Source organism: Oncorhynchus mykiss, chromosome 9 (assembly GCF_013265735.2).
Source record: "Oncorhynchus mykiss isolate Arlee chromosome 9, USDA_OmykA_1.1, whole genome shotgun sequence".
Classification (NCBI taxonomy): Eukaryota; Metazoa; Chordata; class Actinopteri; order Salmoniformes; family Salmonidae; genus Oncorhynchus; species Oncorhynchus mykiss.
In genome coordinates this window covers 66,648,009-66,673,545 of record NC_048573.1, presented here as the reverse complement: position 1 = coordinate 66,673,545, position 25,537 = coordinate 66,648,009, and the positions used below count along the sequence as shown (strand labels likewise).

Genomic DNA, 25,537 nt, shown 5'->3' with positions numbered 1-25,537 from the left:
GGCAGGCAGAAGGTCATACACAGGAGGCGGCAGGTAGCTGGGTCCAGGGGCAGGCAGAAGGTCATACACAGGAGGCGGCAGGTAGCTGGGTCCAGGGGCAGGCAGAAGGTCATACACAGGAGGAGGCAGGAAGCTGGGTCCAGGGGCAGGCAGAAGGTCATACACAGGAGGAGGCAGGGTCCAGGGGCAGGCAGAAGGTCATACACAGGAGGAGGCAGGTAGCTGGGTCCAGGGGCAGGCAGAAGGTCATACACAGGAGGAGGCAGGGTCCAGGGGCAGGCAGAAGGTCATACACAGGAGGAGGCAGGTAGCTGGGTCCAGGGGCAGGCAGAAGGTCATACACAGGAGGAGGCAGGGTCCAGGGGCAGGCAGAAGGTCATACACAGGAGGAGGCAGGTAGCTGGGTCCAGGGGCAGGCAGAAGGTCATACACAGGAGGAGGCAGGGTCCAGGGGCAGACAGAAGGTCATACACAGGAGGAGGCAGGGTCCAGGGGCAGGCAGAAGGTCATACACAGGAGGAGGCAGGGTCCAGGGGCAGGCAGAAGGTCATACACAGGAGGAGGCAGGGTCCAGGGGCAGGCAGAAGGTCATACACAGGAGGTCCAAAAGGACAACAGTACAGGCAGGGAAAAGGTTATTAACGTAGTCCAGGCAATAGGTAGATAACATGACATCTGATAACCGATAACGATAACATGAAATCTGATAACCGATAACGATAACATGAAATCTGATAACCGATAACGATAACATGAAATCTGATAACCGATAACGATAACATGAAATCTGATAACCGATAACGATAACATGAAATCTGATAACCGATAACGATAACATGAAATCTGATAACCGATAACGATAACATGAAATCTGATAACCGATAACGATAACATGAAATCCGGTGTCGTTAGTGAGACAGGCAATAACTATTATGCATGGGAGGAGTAAATCACAGGAAACCCAGCTCTCATAAAGACATGTGTCACAAAACAAACAACACCTCACAGTGACGGGGTGCAAACAACTGAACTAAATAGTTTGTGATAATGACATACAGGTGTGTGAACGTGTGATTAGAATTCAGGTGATTGGGATCTGGAGAGTGAGCTGTGTTCAGGGAATCTAGGTGTTTGAGAGTGGAAGCTGGAAAGTGGGCTGGAATGTGAGCTGCGTTCAGGGGATCTATGTGTCTTAGGGTGTAAGTTGGAAGCAGACATTACACTTACTACAGCAAGGGAGACATGTAATTTTACACTCAAGGGACTGTGTCATTTTGTCTCTGCTTGTACTAGGTGGAACAAAAGCTCAATTTGTAGAAGAAGAGATGTATATTGACACGACAGTACAGAAGGCTCAGACTCATTCCTCTATTCAACTCAAACAGAGTTGATTGCAGGATTAAGCTGTCTTTAACTCTCTGTCTCTCTGCCTCTCTCTTTATTTCTCTTGCTCTCCCGCTCCCTCCCTCTCTCAGTTTCCGCTGGACTAAAGATGGGGAAGAATTTATCCCTGCCAATGACCCGGGCCTGTCGGTGTCTCCGGGTTCTGGAACCTTCATGAAAACCGGGGTGGTGTCAGGCCCCATTAGCCAATACAAGGGCAAATACAGCTGCTACGCTGAAAACGCATTAGGAACTGCTGTGTCTAACGAGGTCCAGCTCATCACTGAGAGTGAGTAAAGCAGAAACTCCAGTCCAACATTCCAATGACCACCAACTATGTTTTGTTCCAATATCCATACTAGTACAACAGCTACAGTGCATCCCCATTACATTGATTCTTTTTTTTGTATTATGCTAGTGTGGAGATTTGAACAGCTTGGAACTTGAACATTCTTCCTTTTTTGCACATTAGTAGATCCCTTGGCTTGTGTCTGCTGCTGACAATCAGTAGATGAATAATTGTGAAATCTCCCTCACAGAGAGACAAAGTAACACTGTGTGAGGGACAAGGTTAACCAAAACATTTCCATCACTTCTTTCATAAATCTTTCTAGATTTGAGAGGTTTTTAATGTCAAGGTGTGGAAATGTAGGTTGAGACATAATGCAGCTGCTGATAAAAGTCTTTGTGTCCTACATTTAATTTAGAATGGATATTATTTTAGCAAAGCTATTGGTTTCTTTATGGACAATAACATAACAATTTCTAGTGCCATGATAAGAGCCCCCTATAAAGCTGAGTGTGTTTTATAGAGCACTGTTGACAACACGTGTGCTACTGAGGTTTAACACGTATATCCTGCTTACCTTCACCGGAAACACACACTCACACACACACAAAAAGAAAACCAGCCCCGTCGCGGACACCGATATCTTGCTTCCAGACAAATTAAACAACTTCTTTGCTCGCTTTGAGGACAATACAGTGCCACTGACACGGCCAGCTACCAAAACATGAGGGCTCTCCTTCACTGCAGCCAACGTGAGTAAAACATTTAAACGTGTTAACCCTTGCAAGCCTGCCGGCCCAGATGGCATCCTCAGCCGCATCCTCAGAGCATGCGCAAACCAGCTGGCTGGTGTGTTTACGGACATATTCAATCAATCCCTATCCCAGTCTGCTGATCCCACATGCTTCAAGAGGGCCACCATTGTTCCTGTTCCCAAGAAAGCTAAGGTAACTGAGCTAAACGACTACCGCCCCGTAGCACTCACTTCCATCATCATGAAGTGCTTTGAGAGACTAGTCAAGGATCATATCACCTCCACCCTACCTGACACCCTAGACCCACTCCAATTTGATTACCGCCCCAATAGGTCCATAGACGACGCAATCGCAATCACACTGCACACCGCCCTATCCCATCTGGACAAGAGGAATACCTATGTAAGAATGCTGTTCATCGATTACAGCTCAGCATTTAACACCATAGTACCCTCCAAACTCATCATTAAGCTCAAGACCCCGGGTCTCGACCCCTCCTTGTGCAACTGGGTCCTGGACTTCCTGACGGGCCACCCCCAGGTGGTGAGGGTAGGAAACATCTCCACCCCGCTGATCCCTAACACTGGGGCCCCACAAAGGTTCTCAGCCCTCTTCTGTACACCCTGTTCACCCACGACTGCGTGGCCACGCACGCCTTCAACTCAATCATCAAGTTTGCAGACGACACTACAGTGGTAGGCTTGATTATCAACAACGACGAGCCAGCCTACAGGGAGGAGGTGAGGGCCCTCGGAGTGAAGTGTCAGGAAAATAACCTCACACTCAATATCAACAAAGCAAAGGAGATGATCGTGGACTTCAGGAAACAGCAGAGGGAGCAGCCCCATATCCACATCGACAGGACAGTAGTGGAGAAGGTGGAACGTTTTAAGTTCCTCGGCGTACACATCACAGACAAACTGAAATGGTCCATCCACACAGGCAGCGTGGTGAAGAAGGCGCAACAGCACCTCTTCAACCTCAGGAGGCTGAAGAAATTTGGCTTGTCACCAAAAACACTCACAAACCTTTACAGAAGAACAATCGAGAGCATCCTGTCGGGGTGTATCACCGCCTGGTACGGCAACTGCTCCGCCCACAACCGTAAGGCTCTCCAGAGGGTAGTGAGGTCTGCACAACGCATCACCGGGGGCAAACTACCTGCCCTCCAGGACACCTACACCACCTGATGTCACAGGAAGGCCATAAAGATCATCAAGGACAACAACCACCCAAGCCACTACCTGTTCACCCCGCTATAATCCAGAAGGCGAGGTCAGTACAGCTTCTATTTCAAGGCCATCAGACTGTTAAACAACCATCACCAACATTGAGTGGCTGCTGCCAACATACTGACTCAATCTCTAGCCACTTTAATAATAAAAAATGGGATTTAATAAATGTATCACTAGTCACTTTAAACAATGCCACTTTATATAATGTTTACATACCATACATTACTCATCTCATATGTATATACTGTACTCTATACCATCTACTGCATCTTGCCTATGCCGCACGGCCATCACTCATCCATATATTTATATGTACATATTCTTATTCATTCCTTTACACTTGTGTGTATAAGGTAGTTGTTGTGAAATTGTTAGATTACTTGTTAGATGTTACTGCACGGGCGGAACTAGAAGCACAAGCATTTCGCTACACTTGCAATAACATCTGCTAACCATGTGTATGTGACCAATAAAATTTTATTTGATTTGACTCTCTCACAAACACACATGCACGCACACACACAAACTCTTTTCACAAACACAAACATAGAAACACACACACTCTCTTCTCACAAACACACACACATATCTACCTGTATCTCCGGCTCTCTCTCTCCAGAAACCTCCTTCTCAGTTTCCCTGACGACGAGGTCTAGTTGATATCGTGCAGCAACAGAACAGCAACATCTTTAGTTTGCTAGGTCTGCTGGGATTATTAACGATGAGAACAAGAGAGAAGAGAGCACACACACACACACACAGATTATGCGATGACTCACAAAGCATTCAGCATCCTACTTCTGGAGCATAACACTGTTTGCCTGTAAACAAGTGGTCTACTGCTTGCATTCTGAGTTGTGTTGAAAAGGCTTATATCATCAACACTTTGGCTAACGCAACAGGTATTTTGCCTTGTAAACCTTGTCACGGGCATGTATAACACTTATGTTGACATGGGTGTTATGAGTTGACATACATGCTATGAGATGACATTGTCACGCCCTGACCATAGTTTGCTTTGTATGTGTCTATGTTAGTTGCTTGTGTCAGCACAGTTCTTATTATAGCTTCACGGTTGTTATTTGTTTATTGTTTTGTATAGTTTGTTCAAGTGTTCTCTCTTCATTAAATCCACAATGAGCACATTCCACGCTGCATTTTGGTCCTCCGATCCTTCCAGCGGCAGCAGTAGCGGCCAGCATCACAAGACTCCTGGACATGGGAGGAGATTTTGGACGGCAAAGGACCCTGGGAGCAGCCAGGGGAATATCGCCGCCCCAAAGCAGAGCTGGAGGCAGCGAAAGCAGAGAGGCGGCACTACGAGGAGCTAGCAAGGTAGCGCGGCTGGAAGCCCGAGAGGCAGCCTCAAAAATGTCTTGGGGGGGGGGCACAGGGAGAGTGTGGCAGAGTCAGGAGTCAGACCTGAGCCAACTCCCCCTGTTTACCGTAAGGAGCCAAGGAGGGAACCAGAGCCGGTCAGGGCGGTGTTGGAGGTGAGCGAAGCAGAGACAGTGAAGGAGTTAATTTGGAGATTGGAGGAGAGAGTTATGAGGGAGGTGCTGTGTTGGTGCATGAGGCACGACATCCGCCCGACGGAGCGTGTCGGGGAGTTGATGTCACCTGGGTCAGCTCTCCATACTCGTCCTGAGGTGCGTGCTAGTCGTATGATGTAGACTGTGCCAGCCTCACGCACCAGGCCTCCTGTGCACCTCCCTAGCCCTGCACGTCCTGTGCCAGCTCAGCGCTACAGCGCTCCTAGCCGTGCTAACCGTGGCGGGCGTTGTACTGGTCAGGCACCGTGTTATGCGGTGGAACGCACGGTGTCCCCAGTACGCGTGCTTAGCCCGGTGTGCTACATCCCAGCTCCCCACATCTGCCGGGCTAGGGCGAAGATCCAGCCAGGGCGGATGGCGCCAGCCCTGCTCTCACAATCTCCAGTGCACCTTCACGGTCCGGTCTATCCAGTGCCACCTCCACGCACCAGCCCTCCGGTGGCAGCCCCCCGCTCCAGGCTGTCTCTCCGTCTTTTGCCTACAGGTGCTCCCGTCTGTCCTGAGCCACCAGAGTCTCCCGTCTGTCCTGAGCCGCCAGAGTCTCCCATCTCTCCTGAGCCGCCAGAGTCTCCCGTCTGTCCTGAGCCGCCAGAGTCTCCCGTCTGTCCTGAGCCGCCAGAGTCTCCCGTCTGTCCTGAGCCGCCAGAGTTTCCCGTCTGTCCTGAGCCAGCAGAGTCTCCCGTCTGTCCTGAGCCGCCAGAGTCTCTCGTCTGTCCTGAGCCGCCAGAGTCTCCCGTCTGTCCTGAGCCGCCAGAGTTTCCCGTCTGTCCTGAGCCAGCAGAGTCTCCCGTCTGTCCTGAGCCACCAGAGTCGCCAGTCTGTCCTGAGCCGCCAGCCAGCCAGGATCCGCCAGAGCCGCCAGCCAGCCAGGAGCCGCCAGAGCCGCCAGCTAGCCAGGAGCCGCCAGCCAGCCAGGAGCTGCCAGAGCCGCCAGCCAGTCCGGAGCTGCCATTCAGTCCAGAGCTGCCATTCAGTCCGGAGCTGCCCCTCAGTCCTGAGCTACCCTTCAGTCCTGAGCTACCCTTCAGTCCTGAGCTACCCCTCAGTCCTGAGCTGCCCCTCAGTCCTGAGCTGCCCCTCAGTCCTGAGCTGCCCCTCAGTCCGGAGCTGCCCCTCAGTCCTGAGCTGCCCCTCAGTCCGGAGCTGCCCCTCAGTCCTGAGCTGCCCCTCAGTCCGGAGCTGCCCTTCAGTCCTGAGCTGCCCCTCAGTCCGGAGCTGCCCCTCAGTCCTGAGCTGCCCCTCAGTCCTGAGCTGCCCCTCAGTCCGGAGCTGCCCCTCAGTCCTGAGCTGCCCCTCAGTCCTGAGCTGCCCCTCAGTCCAGTGGGGTCCTTTAGCAGGGTTGCCAGTCCAAGGTCGGCGGCGAGGGTCGCCGCTCAAAGGATGCTACTAAAGTGGACTAAGACTATGGTGGAGTGGGGGCCACGTCCAGCGCCAGAGCCACCACTATGGTGAAGTGGGGGCCACGTCCAGCGCCAGAGCCGCCACCGCGGACAGATGCCCACCCAGACCCTCCCCTATAGGTTCAGGTTTTGCGGCCGGAGTCCGCACCTTGGGGGGGGGGGGGGGGGGGGGGGGGGGGGTACTGTCACGCCCTGACCATAGTTTGCTTTGTATGTGTCTATGTTAGTTGCTTGTGTCAGCACAGTTCTTATCATAGCTTCACGGTCGTTATTCATTTATTGTTTTGTATAGTTTGTTCAAGTGTTCTCTGTTCATTAAATTCACGATGAGCACATACCACGCTGCATTTTGGTCCTCCGATCCTTCCAACTACTCCTCCTCCACGACGAGGAGGGCGACGATCGTGACAGACATACGTGCTATGAGTTGACGTACGTGTTGAGTTGACGTACGTGTTATGAGTTGACATGGGTGTTATGAGTTGACATGGGTGTTATGAGTTGACATACGTGCTATGAGTTGACATGGTGTTATGAGTTGACATGGTGTTATGAGTTGCCATACGTGCTATGAGTTGACAATAAACTATTATATGGGATTAAACATGCTCATAACAAGTAATACATACTACATGATTTATACAAGCTCATAACAAGTAATACATACTCCATGATTTATACACGCTCATAACAAGTAATACATACTACATGATTTATACAAGCTCATAACAAGTAATACATACTACATGATTTATACACGCTCATAACAAGTAATACATACTACATGATTTATACAAGCTCATAACAAGTAATACATACTACATGATTTATACAAGCTCATAACAAGTAATACATACTACATGATTTATACACGCTCATAAGAAGTAATACATACTACATGATTTATACAAGCTCATAACAAGTAATACATACTACATGATTTATACATGCTCATAAGAAGTAATACATACTACATGATTTATACATGCTCATAAGAAGTAATACATACTACATGATTTATACACGCTCATAAGAAGTAATACATACTACATGATACCAGCCTCACCTAAAGAGTTACTGACATCGCTCTGTCTCCCTTTCAGATACCCCAGCCCTGCAGAAAGAGCAGAAGGTGAAGAAGAAGGTGGAGGAAGGAGAGAGTGTGGTACTGAAATGTAACCCTCCCTTCAGCACTGTTCCTCCTGTCATCCACTGGATGGACGAGCGTGAGTATCTCTCTCTCTCTGTTTTACTCATCCTTTATCTGCCTCTCCATCTCCTTTGACCATCTGACTTTTCATTGTGTGTTCTTTTTGCTGAATAAAACATAAATAAAATACAGGTATATTCTCCCTCCTTCTCTTCCCCTTCCCCCTACTCTCACTCCCTTCCCCCTACTCTCCCTCCCCGCTCCTACTCTTCTCCCTCCCTTCCCCCTACTCTCCCTCCCCACTCCTACTCTTCTCGCTCCCTTCCCCCTACTCACCTCCCCGCTCCTACTCTTCTCGCTCCCTTCCCCCTACTCTCCCTCCCCACTCCTACTCTTCTCACTCCCTTCCCCCTACTCTCCCTCCCCGCTCCTACTCTTCTCACTCCCTTCCCCCTACTCTCCCTCCCCGCTCCTACTCTTCTCACTCCCTTCCCCCTACTCTCCCTCCCCGCTCCTACTCTTCTCACTCCCTTCCCCCTACTCTCCCTCCCCGCTCCTACTCTTCTCACTCCCTTCCCCCTACTCTCCCTCCCCGCTCCTACTCTTCTCACTCCCTTCCCCCTACCCTCCCTCCCCGCTCCTACTCTTCTCACTCTCTTCTCCCTCCCCTCCCTCCCCTCCCCTCCAGGAATGCATCACATTGAGCTAAATGATCGTGTAACCCAGGGCCGGGACGGGAACCTATACTTCTCTCACGTCACCGTCGATGACACCCGTATTGACTACACCTGTAACGCCCAGTACCTCAGCGCTCGCACCATCCTCTCCAAGGAACCCATCACCATGACTGTTACAACCTGTAAGTACACCGTCACTCACCATGGTAACACAGTACTATAACTGTTATGACCTATAATGCCCAGCACCTCAGCGCTCCAAACAAACTCTTTAAGGAACCCATCATCCTCACCGTCACAACCTGTAAATACTAAACTAGACTGACCTCAGTAACCGTGGTAACACAATGTAGACTGACCTTGGTCACCATGGTAATGCAGTACGAGTCAATCACCCTGACCATGAGTCACCACTAATAATGTCAGTCACCATGGTAACATACGATAGCACCTGAAGGCCATTTGTTAGCTACTGTACCGGTTGTCTCAACCCCTCCCCACATGTTAGTTAAGAAGCCACTCTGATATTGATAAACAGAGACACTGATGGGACCGTAACCCAAGCCAAGGCCACCTGGGGGTATAGGAGCATGTCAGATATCTGTAGTGTTGCCTACAGTAGAGAGGCTAATGAACATAGATGACAAGAAAATAATGTTCTTCTTACTCACGTACATTTTCCCTGACACCCAAAAATACTCGTTACATTTTGAATGCTTAACAGGACAGGAAAATGTTCCAATTCCCACACTTATCAAGAGAACGTCCCTTGTCATCCCTACTGCCTCTGATCTGGTGGACTCACTAAACACAAACGCTTAGTTTGTAAGTTATGTCTGAGTGTTGGAGTGTTCCCCTGACTATCTGTAAATTTAAAAAACAAGAATATCATGCTGTCTGGTTGGCTCAATGTGGAATTTGAAATGATTTATAGCATTTACCCTACTTTACTGTTAATACTTGTCACGTTCTGACCTCTATTTCCTTTGTTTTTGTATTTATTTAGTTGGTCAGGGCGTGAGTTGGGTGGGCAGTCTATGTTTGTTTTTCTATGTTTTGGTCTAGTTCTATGTTCGGCCTGATATGGTTCTCAATCAGAGGCAGGTGTTCGTCATTGTCTCTGATTGGGAACCATATTTAGGTAGCCTGGGTTTCACTGTGTGTTTGTGGGTGATTGTTCCTGTTTTTGTGTTTGCACCAGACAGGGCTGTTTTGAGTTCTCACGTTTCTTGTTTATGTATAGTTTCGTTAATAAAATACAATGAACAACCACCACGCTGCGCTTTGGTCCGCCTCCACTTCACAACAAGAGAACCGTTACAGAATCACCCACCACAACAGGACCAAGCGGTGTGGTAATGGGCAAAGGAGAAAGCAGCAGCAGGAGCAGCGCGAGGAGGTATGGACATGGGAGGACGAATTAGACGGTAAAGGACCTTGGGCTCAGCCAGGAGAATATCGCCGCCCCAAGGAAGAACGGGAGGCGGCGAAAGCGGAGAGGCGCTGGTACGAGGAGGCAGCGCGGCGTCGTGGATGGAAGCCCGGGAGTCAGCCCCAAAAATTTCTTGGGGGGGGGCTAACAGGGAGTATGGCTACGCCAGGTAGGAGACCTGAGCCAACTTCCTGTGGTTACCGGGGGGCTAGAGAGACCGGGCAGGCACCGTGTTATGCTGTGGAGCGCACGGTGTCCCCAGTGCGGGTGCACAGCCCGGTGCGGTACATTCCAGCTCCGCGTATCGGCCGGGCTAGAGTGGGCATCGAGCCAAGTGCCATGAAGCCGGCTCTACGCATCTGGTCTCCAGTGCGTCTCCTTGGGCCGGCTTACATGGCACCAGCCTTGCGCACGGTGTCCCCGGTTCGCCTGCATAGCCCAGTGCGGGCTATTCCACCTCGCCGCACTGGCAGGGCGACCGGGACCATTCAACCGGGTAAGGTTGGGCAGGCTCGGTGCTCAAGAGCTCCAGTGCGCCTGCACGGCCCGGTCTATCCGTCACCACCTCCACACCCCAGCCCTCCGGTGGCAGCTCCCCGTACCAGGCTGTCTCTCCGGCCCATCCGTCCAGAGCCTTCCTCTTCTCCAGCTCTGCCGGAGCCTCCCGCCTGTCCGGCGCCTCTGCCGGAGCCTCCCGCCTGTCCGGCGCCTCTGCCGGAGCCTCCCGCCTGTCCGGCGCCTCTGCCGGAGCCTCCCGCCTGTCCGGCGCCTCTGCCGGAGCCTCCCGCCTGTCCGGCGCCTCTGCCGGAGCCTCCCGCCGGTCCGGCGCCTCTGCCGGAGCCTCCCGCCTGTCCGGCGCCTCTGCCGGAGCCTCCCGCCTGTCCGGCGCCTCTGCCGGAGCCTCCCGCCTGTCCGGCGCCTCTGCCGGAGCCTCCCGCCTGTCCGGCGCCTCTGCCGGAGCCTCCCGCCTGTCCGGCGCCTCTGCCAGAGCTTCGCGTCTGCCCGGCGCCATCGGAGCTTCCCGTCTGCCCAGCGCCGCCAGCGCCGCCCGTCTGCCCAGCGCCGCCAGCGCCGCCCGTCTGCCCAGCGCCGCCAGCGCCGCCCGTCTGCCCAGCGCCGCCAGCGCCGCCCGTCTGCCCAGCGCCGCCAGCGCCGCCCGTCTGCCCAGCGCCGCCCGTCTGCCCAGCGCCGCCAGTGCCGCCCGTCTGCCCAGCGCCGCCAGTGCCGCCCGTCTGCCAGGAGCCGCCAATGCCGCCCGTCAGCCAGGGGCCGCCAGTGCCGCCAGTCAGCCAGGGGCCGCCAGTGCCGCCAGTCAGCCAGGGGCCGCCAGTGCCGCCAGTCAACCAGGGGCCACCAGTGCCGCCAGTCAGCCCAGCGCCAGCGCCGCCAGTCAGCCAGGGGCCGCCAGTCAGCCAGGGGCCGCCAGTGCCGCCAGTCAGCCAGGGGCCGCTAGAGCCCCTCCGCCCGGAGCAGCTGTCCCTCTGTCCCGAGCAGCTGTCCCTCTGTCCCGAGCAGCTGTCCCTCTGTCCCGAGCAGCTGTCCCTCTGTCCCGAGCAGCTGTCCCTCTGTCCCGAGCAGCTGTCCCTCTGTCCCGAGCAGCTGTCCCTCTGTCCCGAGAAGCTGCCCCTCTGTCCCAAGCAGCCCCTCTGTCCAGTGGGGTCATTGAGAGGGGTGGGCATGGTGAGTAAGCCACGGAGGCGGACAATAAGGCGGACTGAGACAATGGCGAAGTGGGGTCCGCGTCCCGCGCCAGAGCCGCCACCGCGGACAGACGCCCACCCAGACCCTCCCCTATAGGTCAAGGTTTTGCGGCCGGAGTCCGCACCTTTGGGGGGGGGTACTGTCACGTTCTGACCTCTATTTCCTTTGTTTTTGTATTTATTTAGTTGGTCAGGGCGTGAGTTGGGTGGGCAGTCTATGTTTGTTTTTCTATGTTTTGGTCTAGTTCTATGTTCGGCCTGATATGGTTCTCAATCAGAGGCAGGTGTTCGTCATTGTCTCTGATTGGGAACCATATTTAGGTAGCCTGGGTTTCACTGTGTGTTTGTGGGTGATTGTTCCTGTTTTTGTGTTTGCACCAGACAGGGCTGTTTTGAGTTCTCACGTTTCTTGTTTATGTATAGTTTCGTTAATAAAATACAATGAACAACCACCACGCTGCGCTTTGGTCCGCCTCCACTTCACAACAAGAGAACCGTTACAATACTTTAGTATACTGAACAAAAATATAAATGCAACATGCAACAATTTCAACGAGTTACAATTCATATAAGGAAATCAGTCCAATTAAATTGACAGCCACTTGACAGCCAGGCCCACCCACTTGACAGCCAGGCCCACCCACTTGACAGCCAGGCCCACCCACTTGACAGCCAGGCCCACCCACTTGACAGCCAGGCCCACCCACTTGACAGCCAGGCCCACCCACTTGACAGCCAGGCCCACCCACTTGACAGCCAGGCCCACCCACTTGACAGCCAGGCCCAGCCACTTGACAGCCAGGCCCACCCACTTGACAGCCAGGCCCACCCACTTGACAGCCAGGCCCAGCCACTTGACAGCCAGGCCCAGCCAATCAGAATGAGTTTTTCCAAACAAAAGGGTTTTATTACAGACAAATACTCCTCAGCTGCACCTGTGTAATGATAATGCTGTTCAATCAGCTTCTTGATATGACACACCTGTCAGGTGGATGGATTATCTTAGCAAAGGAGAATGCTCACTAACAGGGATGTAAACAAATTTGTGCACAACATTTGAGAAAAATAGGCTTTTGTGGGTATGGAACATTTTTGGGATCTTTTAATTTCAGATCATGAAACATGGGACCAACACTTCACATGTTACTTTCATATTTTTGTTCAGTGTATATTTAAAACCAAATACTTTCAGACTTTTACTCAAGTAGTATTTTACTGGGTGATTTTCACTTTGACTTTAGTCATTTTCTATCAAGGTATCTTTACTTTTACATTTTCTACCACTGTATGAACCTCTGTTCCTGTCTGTCTCTCTCTCTCTCTCTCACCAGCTAACTCAGTGGTTCGGAGCCGAAGGCCCCAGATGATGAGGCCCTCGGGGAGCCACAGCACTTACCACGCCCTCCGGGGCCAGAGCCTGGAGCTAGAGTGCATCGTCCAGGGCCTGTAAGTCTAACTCTCTCTCTGTCTGTGCACAGGCATGGCTAGGTCAATCAAAGCAAGCCTATTAGATGTTCCTCTTGACCTATCTTGCCTCTTTTTCGCTCCCTCTCCCCCTCTCCTTCTCTTTCTTCCTCTCCTTCTCTCTTTCCCTTCCTCCTCCACACCTCCCTTCCTTCCCCTCTACCTCCCTTCACTCCCCCTCTCCCTCCCTCCACTCCCCCTCTTGGCTCCACCATCCCACCCTCCCTCTTCGCACTCCCTCCCCCTCCAGCCCTACCCCTACAGTCCAGTGGGTGAGGAAGGACGGTCAGCTGTCCGAGTCCCGTACGTCCAGACATCTGTTTGACCGTCTGCTGCGCATCAGTAACATCTCAGATAGCGATGGGGGAGAGTACCAGTGTTCAGTCAACAACTCACAGGGCAAGGTCACACACACCTACACCGTTAGCGTCGAAGGTAAACAAGACAACACACACACACACTGTTTCCTCTCTCGTTTACCTGCTAAGGTTACTGCTGTGGCTGTGTGTTGATGTGTTTTCCACTATGCCCTCATGCGTTACAGTACGTACATATGATCTTGTGTGTTGTGTGTCATACTGCTGTTGTCTGTTGATGCTTTTCTATGTGATGTATAACATTATTGTTGTCTATTCTGTCTGTTGTGTTCTATGCTGTCTGCTGTGTTCTATTCTGTCTGTTGTGTTCTATGCTGTCTGCTGTGTTCTGTGCTGTCTGTTGTGTTCTGTGCTGTATGTTGTGTTCTGTGCTGTATGTTGTGTTCTGTGCTGTCTGTTGTGTTCTATGCTGTCTGTTGTGTTCTATGCTGTCTGTGGTGTTCTGTGTTGTCTGCTGTGTTCTATGCTGTCTGCTGTGTTGTATGCTGTCTGTTGTGTTGTATGCTGTCTGTTGCTGTCTATGAGGTATGTTGCTGTCTAGCAGGTCTGTTGTCTATGAGGTCTGTTGTTGTCTATGCTGTCTGTTTAACTAATTGCATATTGATGGTTTGTGTTGTGTATAATGCTGTGCTGTTTGTTGCGCAGCGGCTCCATACTGGACCAAGGAGCCAGTAAGCCAGCTCTATGCCCCAGGAGAGACGGTGAGACTGGACTGTCAGGCTGATGGCATCCCGTCTCCTGCTGTCGCCTGGAGCATCAACGGAAAACCCATCACAGGTGTGGAATAACGCACGTTACTCTTACACATACAGTTGACCTATGCATTAACAAGGTTTAGCAACAAACTCAGCTTATTACACCTGCTAATGATGTGCTTAGGTCAAATTAGAATCTTTCGGCTATTACCAACTCTAAAAATATAACTTAAAATGTAATTTTTCCTCATGACTATGCCAGTCAGTATTGGTAGGATGCTGTGATGACTTGCTCTAATGTGTGTGTGTGTCTCTCCCCAGGCATAGACCCAACCCCTAGGCGTACTGTGAGAGATGGAGCTCTGATTCTGAGAGATGTGGTCTTCACTGATACAGCAGTCTACCAGTGTCAGGCCCACAACAAACACGGAACCATCCTAGTCAATACCTACATCTTCGTCATCGGTGAGGGGGAGCTGTGTGTGTGTGTGTGTGTGTGTGTGTGTGTGTGTGTTGTGTGTCAACAACAAATATGTCACATTGATAAACCTGTACCTTGTATCCTGTTCCAGAACTGCCTCCTCAGATCCTGAATGCTGACGGACAGAAGTACAACTTCACAGAGGGACAGAAGGCTGTACTGCAGTGTCAGACCTTCGGCTCTCCCAGACCTAAAGTAACATGGTAAGACACACACCTGTATGAGTATATATTGTGTTCTATTCTAAGAAACGATCTTGTTTAATTAGATTCAGATAGTCTTCCATTAAGGAAGGAATGTGTCTTCTTTGGCAACCAGTCAGCCAAAATGCTGCCTTTAGGATGCTTAACGAGGGTCTGGGTTTCCCACCCTCTCTGGCTGTGTTTCTGTATTTCCTATCCAGGGAGAGGAACAGCAGCGCTTCTCTACTGGCTGAGCCCAGGGTTAACCTGCTGACCAATGGAAACCTCCAGATCACCAACGTCTCCCACGGCGACGAGGGCCTGTACACCTGCTCCGTTAGCAACACCAACCTGTCAATCAACGCTGACCTGGATGTGCTGAGTGAGTAGGCCATGAAACACACACACTCCTCAAACCCTGCCTGCACCTGTCTCTGTAACCCTCCCTCTTTACGCTCTCTCTCCTCATCTCTCTCTCTCCCCATCTTTCTCCCACTCTCTCTCCTCATCTCTTTCTCTCCCCATCTCTCTCCCACTCTCACTCCTCATCTCTCTCTCTCCTCATCTCTCTCCCACTCTCTCTCCTCATATCTATCTCTCCTCATCTCTCTCTCTCAGACAGGACAGTGATCCTGTCTCCTCCTGGGTCTCTGCTTGTTCAGCCTGGTAAGACGGCCATCTTTACCTGCCTGGCACAGGTGGACCCCAAACTGACCCCTCCGCACATTCAGTGGAAGAGGAGCGGACAGGAACTCTTTCAGTCATACGCCGAGGACAAGTAAGGACATATTTACTGTGTGTCTGTGTCCGAGAAGGCTGTGTGTGTGTGTGTAATGACAATGATCTCAATCACGATCGTGACCAAGAATACATTATTTCCAGGTACACATTTGAGGGCCCAGACCTGATTGTGGCCAATGTGCAGACAGAAGACGAGGGTGTTTACACCTGTGAGGTCATCACCAACCTGGACAGGGTTGAGGCCAGCGGGTCCATCATTATAGTCGGTATGGAAATATCTATTGTATTATTTTTTATTGTATTCTCTTCTATTCTATGAAGAAGACATTTTTAAAATTATTTTTTAAATTTAACCTTTCTTTAACTAGGCAAGTCAGTTAAGAACAAATTCTTACTTACAATGTCGGCCTACCAGGGAACAGATTTTTACCTTGTCAGCTCAGGGATTCAATCCACCAACCTTTATGGTTACTGGCCCAACGCTCTAACCCCTAGGCTACCTGCCCCATTTCATGTCCCATTTCAACATATGTGGTATAATGCTGCTTCTAACCCTGTGTTCCCTCATGTTTGTTTTGTATACGGTCCGTTATTGTGGGCTCGGTCATTTGTGTTGTATTTTGTGATTTACTTGAGTAAACACGTTGATTACTCATATCTGCTGTCCTGCTCCTGACTCTCTACACCAGCTACACACAGACCGATACAATGCTGTGTTGTATTATGTAGTAATAGGTTAATGCTGTGTTGTATTATGTAGTAATAGGTTAATGTTGTGTGCAGTGTAGTAATAGGTTAATGCTGTGTGCAGTGTAGTAATAGGTTAATGCTGTGTGCAGTGTAGTAATAGGTTAATGCTGTGTTGTATTATGTAGTAATAGGTTAATGTTGTGTGCAGTGTAGTAATAGGTTAATGTTGTGTGCAGTGTAGTAATAGGTTAATGCTGTGTGCAGTGTAGTAATAGGTTAATGATGTGTGCAGTGTAGTAATAGGTTAATGCTGTGTGCGGTGTAGTAATAGGTTAATGCTGTGTGCAGTGTAGTAATAGGTTAATGTTGTGTGCAGTGTAGTAATAGGTTAATGCTGTGTTGTATTATGTAGTAATAGGTTAATGCTGTGTGCAGTGTAGTAATAGGTTAATGCTGTGTGCAGTGTAGTAATAGGTTAATACTGTGTGCAGTGTAGTAATAGGTTAATGCTGTGTGCAGTGTAGTAATAGGTTAATGCTGTGTGCAGTGTAGTAATAGGTTAATGCTGTGTGCAGTGTAGTAATAGGTTAATGCTGTGTGCAGTGTAGTAATAGGTTAATGCTGTGTTGTATTATGTAGTAATAGGTTAATGCTGTGTGCAGTGTAGTAATAGATTAATGCTGTGTGCAGTGTAGTAATAGGTTAATGCTGTGTGCAGTGTAGTAATAGGTTAATGCTGTGTGCAGTGTAGTAATAGGTTAATGCTGTGTGCAGTGTAGTAATAGGTTAATGCTGTGTTGTATTATGTAGTAATAGGTTAATGCTGTGTGCAGTGTAGTAATAGGTTAATGTTGTGTGCAGTGTAGTAATAGGTTAATGCTGTGTGCAGTGTAGTAATAGGTTAATGCTGTGTTGTATTATGTAGTAATAGGTTAATGCTGTGTGCAGTGTAGTAATAGGTTAATGCTGTGTTGTATTATGTAGTAATAGGTTAATGCTGTGTTGTATTATGTAGTAATAGGTTAATGCTGTGTGCAGTGTAGTAATAGGTTAATGCTGTGTGCAGTGTAGTAATAGGTTAATGTTGTGTGCAGTGTAGTAATAGGTTAATGCTGTGTGCAGTGTAGTAATAGGTTAATGCTGTGTGCAGTGTAGTAATAGGTTAATGTTGTGTGCAGTGTAGTAATAGGTTAATGCTGTGTGCAGTGTAGTAATAGGTTAATGCTGTGTGCAGTGTAGTAATAGGTTAATGCTGTGTGCAGTGTAGTAATAGGTTAATGTTGTGTGCAGTGTAGTAATAGGTTAATGCTGTGTGCAGTGTAGTAATAGGTTAATGCTGTGTGCAGTGTAGTAATAGGTTAATGCTGTGTTGTATTATGTAGTAATAGGTTAATGCTGTGTGCAGTGTAGTAATAGGTTAATGTTGTGTGCAGTGTAGTAATAGGTTAATGCTGTGTGCAGTGTAGTAATAGGTTAATGCTGTGTTGTATTATGTAGTAATAGGTTAATGCTGTGTGCAGTGTAGTAATAGGTTAATGCTGTGTTGTATTATGTAGTAATAGGTTAATGCTGTGTTGTATTATGTAGTAATAGGTTAATGCTGTGTGCAGTGTAGTAATAGGTTAATGCTGTGTGCAGTGTAGTAATAGGTTAATGCTGTGTTGTATTATGTAGTAATAGGTTAATGCTGTGTGCAGTGTAGTAATAGGTTAATGCTGTGTGCAGTGTAGTAATAGGTTAATGCTGTGTTGTATTATGTAGTAATAGGTTAATGCTGTGTGCAGTGTAGTGTACTCTACAGCAGTGGGGACTCAGTCCGGCGTTAAACTTACTCCTGAAAGTTGTAATAGTAGAAAGCACAACGTGCAATTTCGGATCGTGCATCATCCGTTCCTCTTGTCATTTTAGTTAATGCATACCTTCATACTGAAATGATTGGCCCCCTTGACCAAAAGTATGTGGACACCTGGTCGTTGAACAGCTCATTCCAAAATCATGGGCATTAATACAGAAATTGGAATTGGTCCCCCCTTTGCTGGTAGAACAGCCTCCACTCTTCTGGGAAGGCTTTCCACTAGATGTTGGAACATTGCTGCAGGGACTTGCTTCCATTCAGCCACAAGAGCATTACTGAGGTCGGGTGCTGATGTTGGGCGATTAGGCATGGCTCGCAGTGGGCGTTCCAATTCATCCCAAAGGTGTTCGATGGGGTTGAGGTCAGGGCACTGTGCAGGCCAGTCAAGTTCTTCCACACTGATCTCAACAAACCATTTCTGTGTGGACCTCGCTTTGTGCACGGGTCATTGTCGTGCACGGGTCATTGTCGTGCACGGGTCATTGTCATGCACAGGAAAGGGCATTCCCCAAACTGTTGCCGCAGCGTTAAGATTTCCCTTCACTGGAACTAAGGGGCCTTGCCTGAACCATGAAAAACAGCCCCAGATCATTATTCCTCTTCCACAAAACTTTACTATGCATCCTGGCATCAGCCATACCCAGTTTAGTCCGTTGGACTGCCAGAGAACGCGTTTCCACTGCTCCAGAGTCCAATGGCGGTGAACTTTACACCACTTCAGCCGACACTTGCGCATGGTGATCTTAGGCTTGTGTGTGGCTGCACGGCTATGGAAACCCATTTCAGGTAGCTCCCGACAAACAGTTATTGTGCTGATGTTCCTTCAAGAGGCTGTTTGGAACTCAGTAGTGGGTGTTGCAAACAAGGACAGACAATTTTGACACGTTACGCTCTTTAGCACAGATTCGTCTAGAATGTCGTATGCTGTAGCATTAAGATTTCCCTGCTTCCATTCAGCCACAAGAGCATTAGTGAGGTCGGGCACTGATGTTGGGGGATTAGGCCTGGCACGCAGTCGGCATTCCAATTCATCCCAAAGGTGTTCGATGGGGTTAAGGTTCTTGAGGTTCTTCCACACTGATCTCGACAAACCATTTCTGTATGGACCTCGCTTTGTGCACGGTGGCATTGTCATGCTGAAACAGGAAGGGCCTTTCCCCAAACTGTTCCCACAAAGTTGGAAGCACAAAACTGTCTAGAATGTCATTGTATGCTGTGGCGTTAAGATTTCCCTTCACCCTAAATCAAATCAAATTTTATTTGTCACATACACATGGTTAGCAGATGTTAATGCGAGTGTAGCGAAATGCTTGTGCTTCTAGTTCCGACAATGCAGTAATAACAAGTAATCTAACTAACAATTCCAAAACTACTGTCTTGTACACAGTGTAAGGGGATAAAGAATATGTACATAAGGATATATGAATGAGTGATGGTACAGAGCAGCATAGGCAAGATACAGTAGATGGTATCGGGTACAGTATGTACAAATGAGATGAGTATGTAAACAAAGTGGCATAGTATAGTATAAAGTGGCTAGTGATACATGTATTACATAAGGATACCGTCGATGATATAGAGTACAGTATATACGTATGCATATGAGATGAATAATGTAGGGTAAGTAACATTTATATAAGGTAGCATTGTTTAAAGTGGCTAGTGATATATTTACATCATTTCCCATCAATTCCCATTATTAAAGTGGCTGGAGTTGAGTCAGTGTCAGTGTGTTGGCAGCAGCCACTCAGTGTTAGTGGTGGCTGTTTAACAGTCTGATGGCCTTGAGATAGAAGCTGTTTTTCAGTCTCTCGGTCCCAGCTTTGATGCACCTGTACTGACCTCGCCTTCTGGATGATAGCGGGGTGAACAGGCAGTGGCTCGGGTGGTTGATGTCCTTGATGATCTTTATGGCCTTCCTGTGACATCGGGTGGTGTAGGTGTCCTGGAGGGCAGGTAGTTTGCCCCCGGTGATGCGTTGTGCAGACCTCACTACCCTCTGGAGAGCCTTACGGTTGAGGGCGGTGCAGTTGCCATACCAGGCGGTGATACAGCCCGCCAGGATGCTCTCGATTGTGCATCTGTAGAAGTTTGTGAGTGCTTTTGGTGACAAGCCGAAATTCTTCAGCCTCCTGAGGTTGAAGAGGCGCTGCTGCGCCTTCTTCACAATGCTGTCTGTGTGAGTGGACCAATTCAGTTTGTCTGTGATGTGTATGCCGAGGAACTTAAAACTTGCTACCCTCTCCACTACTGTTCCATCGATGTGGATAGGGGGGTGTTCCCTCTGCTGTTTCCTGAAGTCCACAATCATCTCCTTAGTTTTGTTGACGTTGAGTGTGAGGTTGTTTTCCTGACACCACACTCCGAGGGCCCTCACCTCCTCCCTGTAGGCCGTCTCATCGTTGTTGGTTCTACAAGCCCACATAGAGGTATCCACAGACACCATTAAAAGGGCTTGGGAACAAGAACTTGGCTCAGAAATCTCAGATGAGGACTGGGTAGAAGCTCAGGAATATAAACCACAGTTCAGTGAATGCCAGACATAACCTTGTACAGTTTAAGGTGATACACAGGTTACATTACTCAAAAGTAAAACTGCATAAAATATTCCCAGACACCTCACCACTGTGTGAGAGGTGCAAGAAGGATGAGGGGACGTTGACCCACTTATTCTGGACATGTCCTAAATTACATGTTTACTGGGCTCTCATTTTTGATTATTTATCTAGAGCCTTTGATAGAGTTCTAGCCCCAGACCCATTGACCGCTCTGTTTGGTACAGTTGATGGGAATAATCACGAAGGGAAAGCTGTCTCTCTTTGTACTCTATTAGCCAAAAGGCTCATATTGCAATTTTGGAAACTGGAGACTGTACCTACCTTTGAAATGTGGTTACGGGATTTAGGGAATGTAATCCATATGGAAAAGATTCAATACAATACCTCCAATAGAATTCCAATGTTTTACAAAATATGGCAGCCGATACTGGATAAATGGTCTAGTCCCGCTTCATAACTGGGTTGACGATCTGCTGCTACTCTGTGCTGTACTCCACTCAATATTTATTTTTGGCTGAACTACACTGCTTGTAATGACTAAATGCTGTCTTCCTATACATGTACCACCTAATAGGATTTTGTGTATGTGTGAGTTAAGTTTTGTTTTGTCCTCTAAATTGGCCATCCCATTCAACAGTACAATGAATGTCATTGTTAGTATTGCTGTCTTTTTTATTAGATTTTTTATTGTAAAATAATAAACATATTATTTAAAAAAAATGTTTCTTCACTGGAACTAAGGGGCCTTGCCCAAACCATGAAAAAGCGCCAGACCATTATTCATCCTCCCCCAAACTTTACAGTTGGCACTATGCATTAGGGCAGGTAGCATTCTCCTGGCTTCCGCCAAACCCAGATTCGTCCATCGGACTGCCAGATGGTGACGCATGATTCATCACTCCAACAGTGGCAAGCGTCCACATCACTCCAATGGAGGCGAGCTTCCACATCACTCCAATGGAGGTGAGCGTCCACACCACTCCAATGGAGGTGAGCGTCCACACCACTCCAATGGAGGCGAGCTTCCACACCACTCCAATGGAGGTGAGCTTCCACACCACTCCAATGGAGGCGAGCTTCCACACCACTCCAATGGAGGTGAGCTTCCACACCACTCCAATGGAGGCGAGCTTCCACACCACTCCAATGGAGGCGAGCTTCCACACCACTCCAATGGAGGTGAGCTTCCACACCACTCCAATGGAGGTGAGCTTCCACACCACTCCAATGGAGGTGAGCTTCCACACCACTCCAATGGAGGCGAGCTTCCACACCACTCCAATGGAGGCGAGCTTCCACACCACTCCAAAGGAGGCGAGCTTCCACACCACTCCAATGGAGGTGAGCTTCCACACCACTCCAATGGAGGTGAGCTTCCACACCACTCCAATGGAGGCGAGCTTCCACACCACTCCAATGGAGGCGAGCTTCCACACCACTCCAATGGAGGCGAGCTTCCACATCACTCCAATGGAGGTGAGCGTCCACATCACTCCAATGGAGGCGAGCTTCCACACCACTCCAATGGAGGCGAGCTTCCACACCACTCCAATGGAGGCGAGCTTCCACACCACTCCAATGGAGGCGAGCTTCCACACCACTCCAATGGAGGCGAGCTTCCACACCACTCCAATGGAGGCGAGCTTCCACACCACTCCAATGGAGGCGAGCTTCCACACCACTCCAGCTGACACTTGACATAGCGCGTGGTGATTTTAGGCTTATGCGCGGCTGCTCAGCCATGAAAATCCATTTCATGAAGCTCCCGTTGCTTCGAGAGGCAGTTGCAACAGAGGATAGATGATTTTCACGTGCTACGCACTTCAGCACTCGCCAGTCCCGTTCTGTGAGCTTGTGTGGCCTACCACTTCGCAGATAAGCCGTTGTTGGCCCTAGACGTTTCCACTTCACAATAACAGCACTTACAGTTGACCGGGGCAGATCTAGCAGGGCAGACATTTTACGAACTTGTTGGAAAGGTGGCATCCTATGACGGTATCTCTTCAGTAAAGCCTTTCTACTGCCAATGTTTTCTATGGAGATTGCATGGCTGTGTGTTCGACTTTACACACCTGTCATTTGAAAGGGTGTCCACATACTTTTGTGTATATTGTTTGCTTAGAAAAATTTAGAAATTATTAGTTTTGGAAAGGCAGTGCAGGTTTAGTGGAGAGGGAATCAATGGGACAGCCAAGGAGAAACCAAAACAAACAACAGGCCCTCTTCAACAGCCCACCGGAGCTGCATCTCTGAATGGTCAGTCACTCCATTGGAGCTGCTTCTCTGAATGGTCAGTCACTCCATTGGAGCTGCTTCTCTGAATGGTCAGTCACTCCATTGGAGCTGCTCCTCTGAATGGTCAGTCACTCCATTGCCAGTAGCGTAACACCCACGTGAATAATAAAATAGAAGACATCAGAACTTTAAAATAACACATGGAATCATGTAGTAACCAAAAAAAGTGTTAAACAAATCAAAATATATTTGTGATTTTTAGTAGCCACTCTTTGCCTTGATGACAGCTTTGCACACTCTTGGCATTCTCTCAACCAGCTTCATGAGGTAGTCACCTGGAATGCATTTAAATTAACAGGTGTGCCTTGTTAAAAGTTAATTTGTCAATTGTCTTTCCTTAATGCGTTTGAGCCAATCAGATACGACAGTTAAGTGTGTTCATAAATTCCCTCTGGAGTTACAGAGTGCACTCCAGGCGTTCGTAAATTCAGAGCGTTGGAGGGTACAGAGGGCCAAGGAGTAGGGTTCATCCGAGCTGACCTTACAATGGCAGTCAAGCACCCAAGCTATCTAAAGTTAGTTAGCTGGCTTGCTAGCTACTTGCAGATACAAATGAGAGAACACCTCACTCTGACCGTTTTACTCGCCCTAGCAGAGCTGATTAGGCTGTGCAAGGCAGAAACCAAAAGGTGCACCGAGTGGGAGCCCCTGGACTGACTTTGGGAAACCCTGAATATGTTCTGTTAACGATGTCTTTAATATACCTCTCTGTGTTTCTCCCTCTTCCAGACCGACCAGACCCCCCCACCCAGCTCCAGGTCTCTGACCCTAAGGACCGCAATGTCACCCTGAGTTGGACCGCAGGAGATGACCACAACAGCCCTGTCATAGGTAGTCTAACAACCAACACACTGACACTAGAATGAACACAACATGACCACAACCACCCTGCAGTTGGCTGACAACCAACACACTGACACTAGAATGACCACAACATGACCACAACCACCCTGCAGTAGGCTCACAACCAAGTCATGGAGACATAACATGCACAGTTTGAGCTACTCCAGGAAGAGACGTTGCAGGCTAGCTCAATGCTCAATGCTCTCTTATTGAGTAATTCAAGTTGAAGGCCGACCGGGGTACCGCAGGCTTTCATTAGAAACACAATCATCCTTATAACTTCTTCTCTGTGCGATTTTAAAATAATTAGTTCAAGGACATACATCTGGTACCATGATTGTAATTTATTTTATATTTATTTACACAAAGATTGACCACGAAGTGTGCCATTATTCAATTCACTATAATGTGCTGCTAACAATGCCTGCAGTACTGCGGTCGGCCTTGAACCTCCGTGGCTTAAATGAGATGGGGCAGTCATTCTCCCCTGCTCTCAACAGACACTGATCCCTGAGCTTGAGCTTGCCTAGCTGGCCCAATGGAACCAATCAAACAGCCCCAACAGTGCTAATTGCAAACCCTGCCTATCTGCCTATCTGTCACCTCAGGCAAGCTCAATCAAATGCTCAGAATGATTAGAACCCAGGTCTGATTGATACTACAGCCCTGTGATGCTTTAAACTACAAACCCATAGCTGTCCTATCATGTATCTCCCCTGGGAGAGTATTAGTTTCAGATGACCGCAGCTGTCCAGGCCTGAGACAGAATAGACACTGCTGCCTGACTTTGATAACAACATCACTTTGAGTTACCAACCCCATACCATACAATCATTACATCATCATATCTCTCCTGAGAGCACGGAAGTCTGTTTTCTCATTACATGGACTGAGTGATTTCTGCATTGTCATATGTTACTTCATCTCTTCTGCTTAGTGGTTAAGTCATTGGACCATTGGACCCCTGCATTGTCACTGATTCTCTCTCTCTCTTCTCTCTCTTTTCTCTCCTCTATTTTCTCTCTCTTCTCTCCTCTTTTTCTCTCTCTTTTCTCTTTCATTTCTCTCTCTCTCTCTTTTCTCTTTCTTTTCTCTCTCTCTTTCTTTTCTCTCTCTCTCTATTTTCTCTTTCTCTTTCTCCTCTCTCTTTTCTCTCTCGCTCTCTCTTCTCTCACGCTCTCTTTTCTCTCTTCTCTCTCTTTTGTCTCTCTTTTGTCTTTTCTCTCGCTCTCTCTTTTTTCTCTCGCTCTCTTTTTTCTCTCGCTCTCTCTTTTCTCTCGCTCTCTCTTTTTTCTCGCTCTCTCTTTTCTCTCTCTCTTTTCTCTCTCCTCTCTCTTTTTATTTCTCTTTTCTCTCTCTCTCTCTCGCTCTCTCTCTCTCCCTCTCCAGTGTTTGTGGTGGAGTTTGAAGATGGTGACTCGAAGGAGCGGGGTTGGGAGGAGCTGAAGAGAGTCAGTGGAACTCATGAGAGCGTGACCATTTCTCTGCAACCATACGTGTCCTACCGCTTCCGGGTCATCTCCATCAACAACATCGGGAAGAGTGACCCCAGCATGCCCTCTGACCTTCACAGCACCCCACCTCAAGGTTAGATATTATAATATATCAAAGTTAAATGTCAAGTAGAGATGAACCAGGCTAAAAGTTCTAAATGATCCAATACATGGAACACATCTTTCATGGTTTAATAAAGCTTGAATTATTCCAACCCCTCCACAGCTCCAGACAATAACCCAGAGAATGTGAGGAGTGAGTCTACAGACCCAGACACCCTGGTCATCA

At 48.8% G+C, this 25,537-nt stretch overlaps 1 protein-coding gene across 9 annotated transcripts in view; it reads left to right on the top strand.

Annotated features, from left to right (window-relative positions):
* Nucleotides 1-25,537, top strand: part of l1cama (L1 cell adhesion molecule, paralog a) — a 123,206-nt gene that overhangs the window by 77,580 nt on the left and 20,089 nt on the right. For all 9 annotated transcript variants that reach the window (XM_036988737.1, XM_036988735.1, XM_036988738.1 and 6 more), the window contains 14 exons: nt 1,476-1,672; nt 7,719-7,841; nt 8,454-8,624; nt 12,906-13,020; nt 13,289-13,473; nt 14,061-14,192; nt 14,432-14,575; nt 14,683-14,794; nt 14,995-15,155; nt 15,392-15,551; nt 15,656-15,780; nt 23,642-23,743; nt 25,145-25,342; nt 25,475-25,537. The exon at nt 25,475-25,537 is cut by the window's right edge and continues 8 nt beyond it. In XM_036988737.1, coding sequence (XP_036844632.1) covers nt 1,476-1,672; nt 7,719-7,841; nt 8,454-8,624; nt 12,906-13,020; nt 13,289-13,473; nt 14,061-14,192; nt 14,432-14,575; nt 14,683-14,794; nt 14,995-15,155; nt 15,392-15,551; nt 15,656-15,780; nt 23,642-23,743; nt 25,145-25,342; nt 25,475-25,537 — 1,988 coding nt within the window. The remainder of the gene's footprint in view (nt 1-1,475; nt 1,673-7,718; nt 7,842-8,453; nt 8,625-12,905; nt 13,021-13,288; nt 13,474-14,060; nt 14,193-14,431; nt 14,576-14,682; nt 14,795-14,994; nt 15,156-15,391; nt 15,552-15,655; nt 15,781-23,641; nt 23,744-25,144; nt 25,343-25,474) is intronic.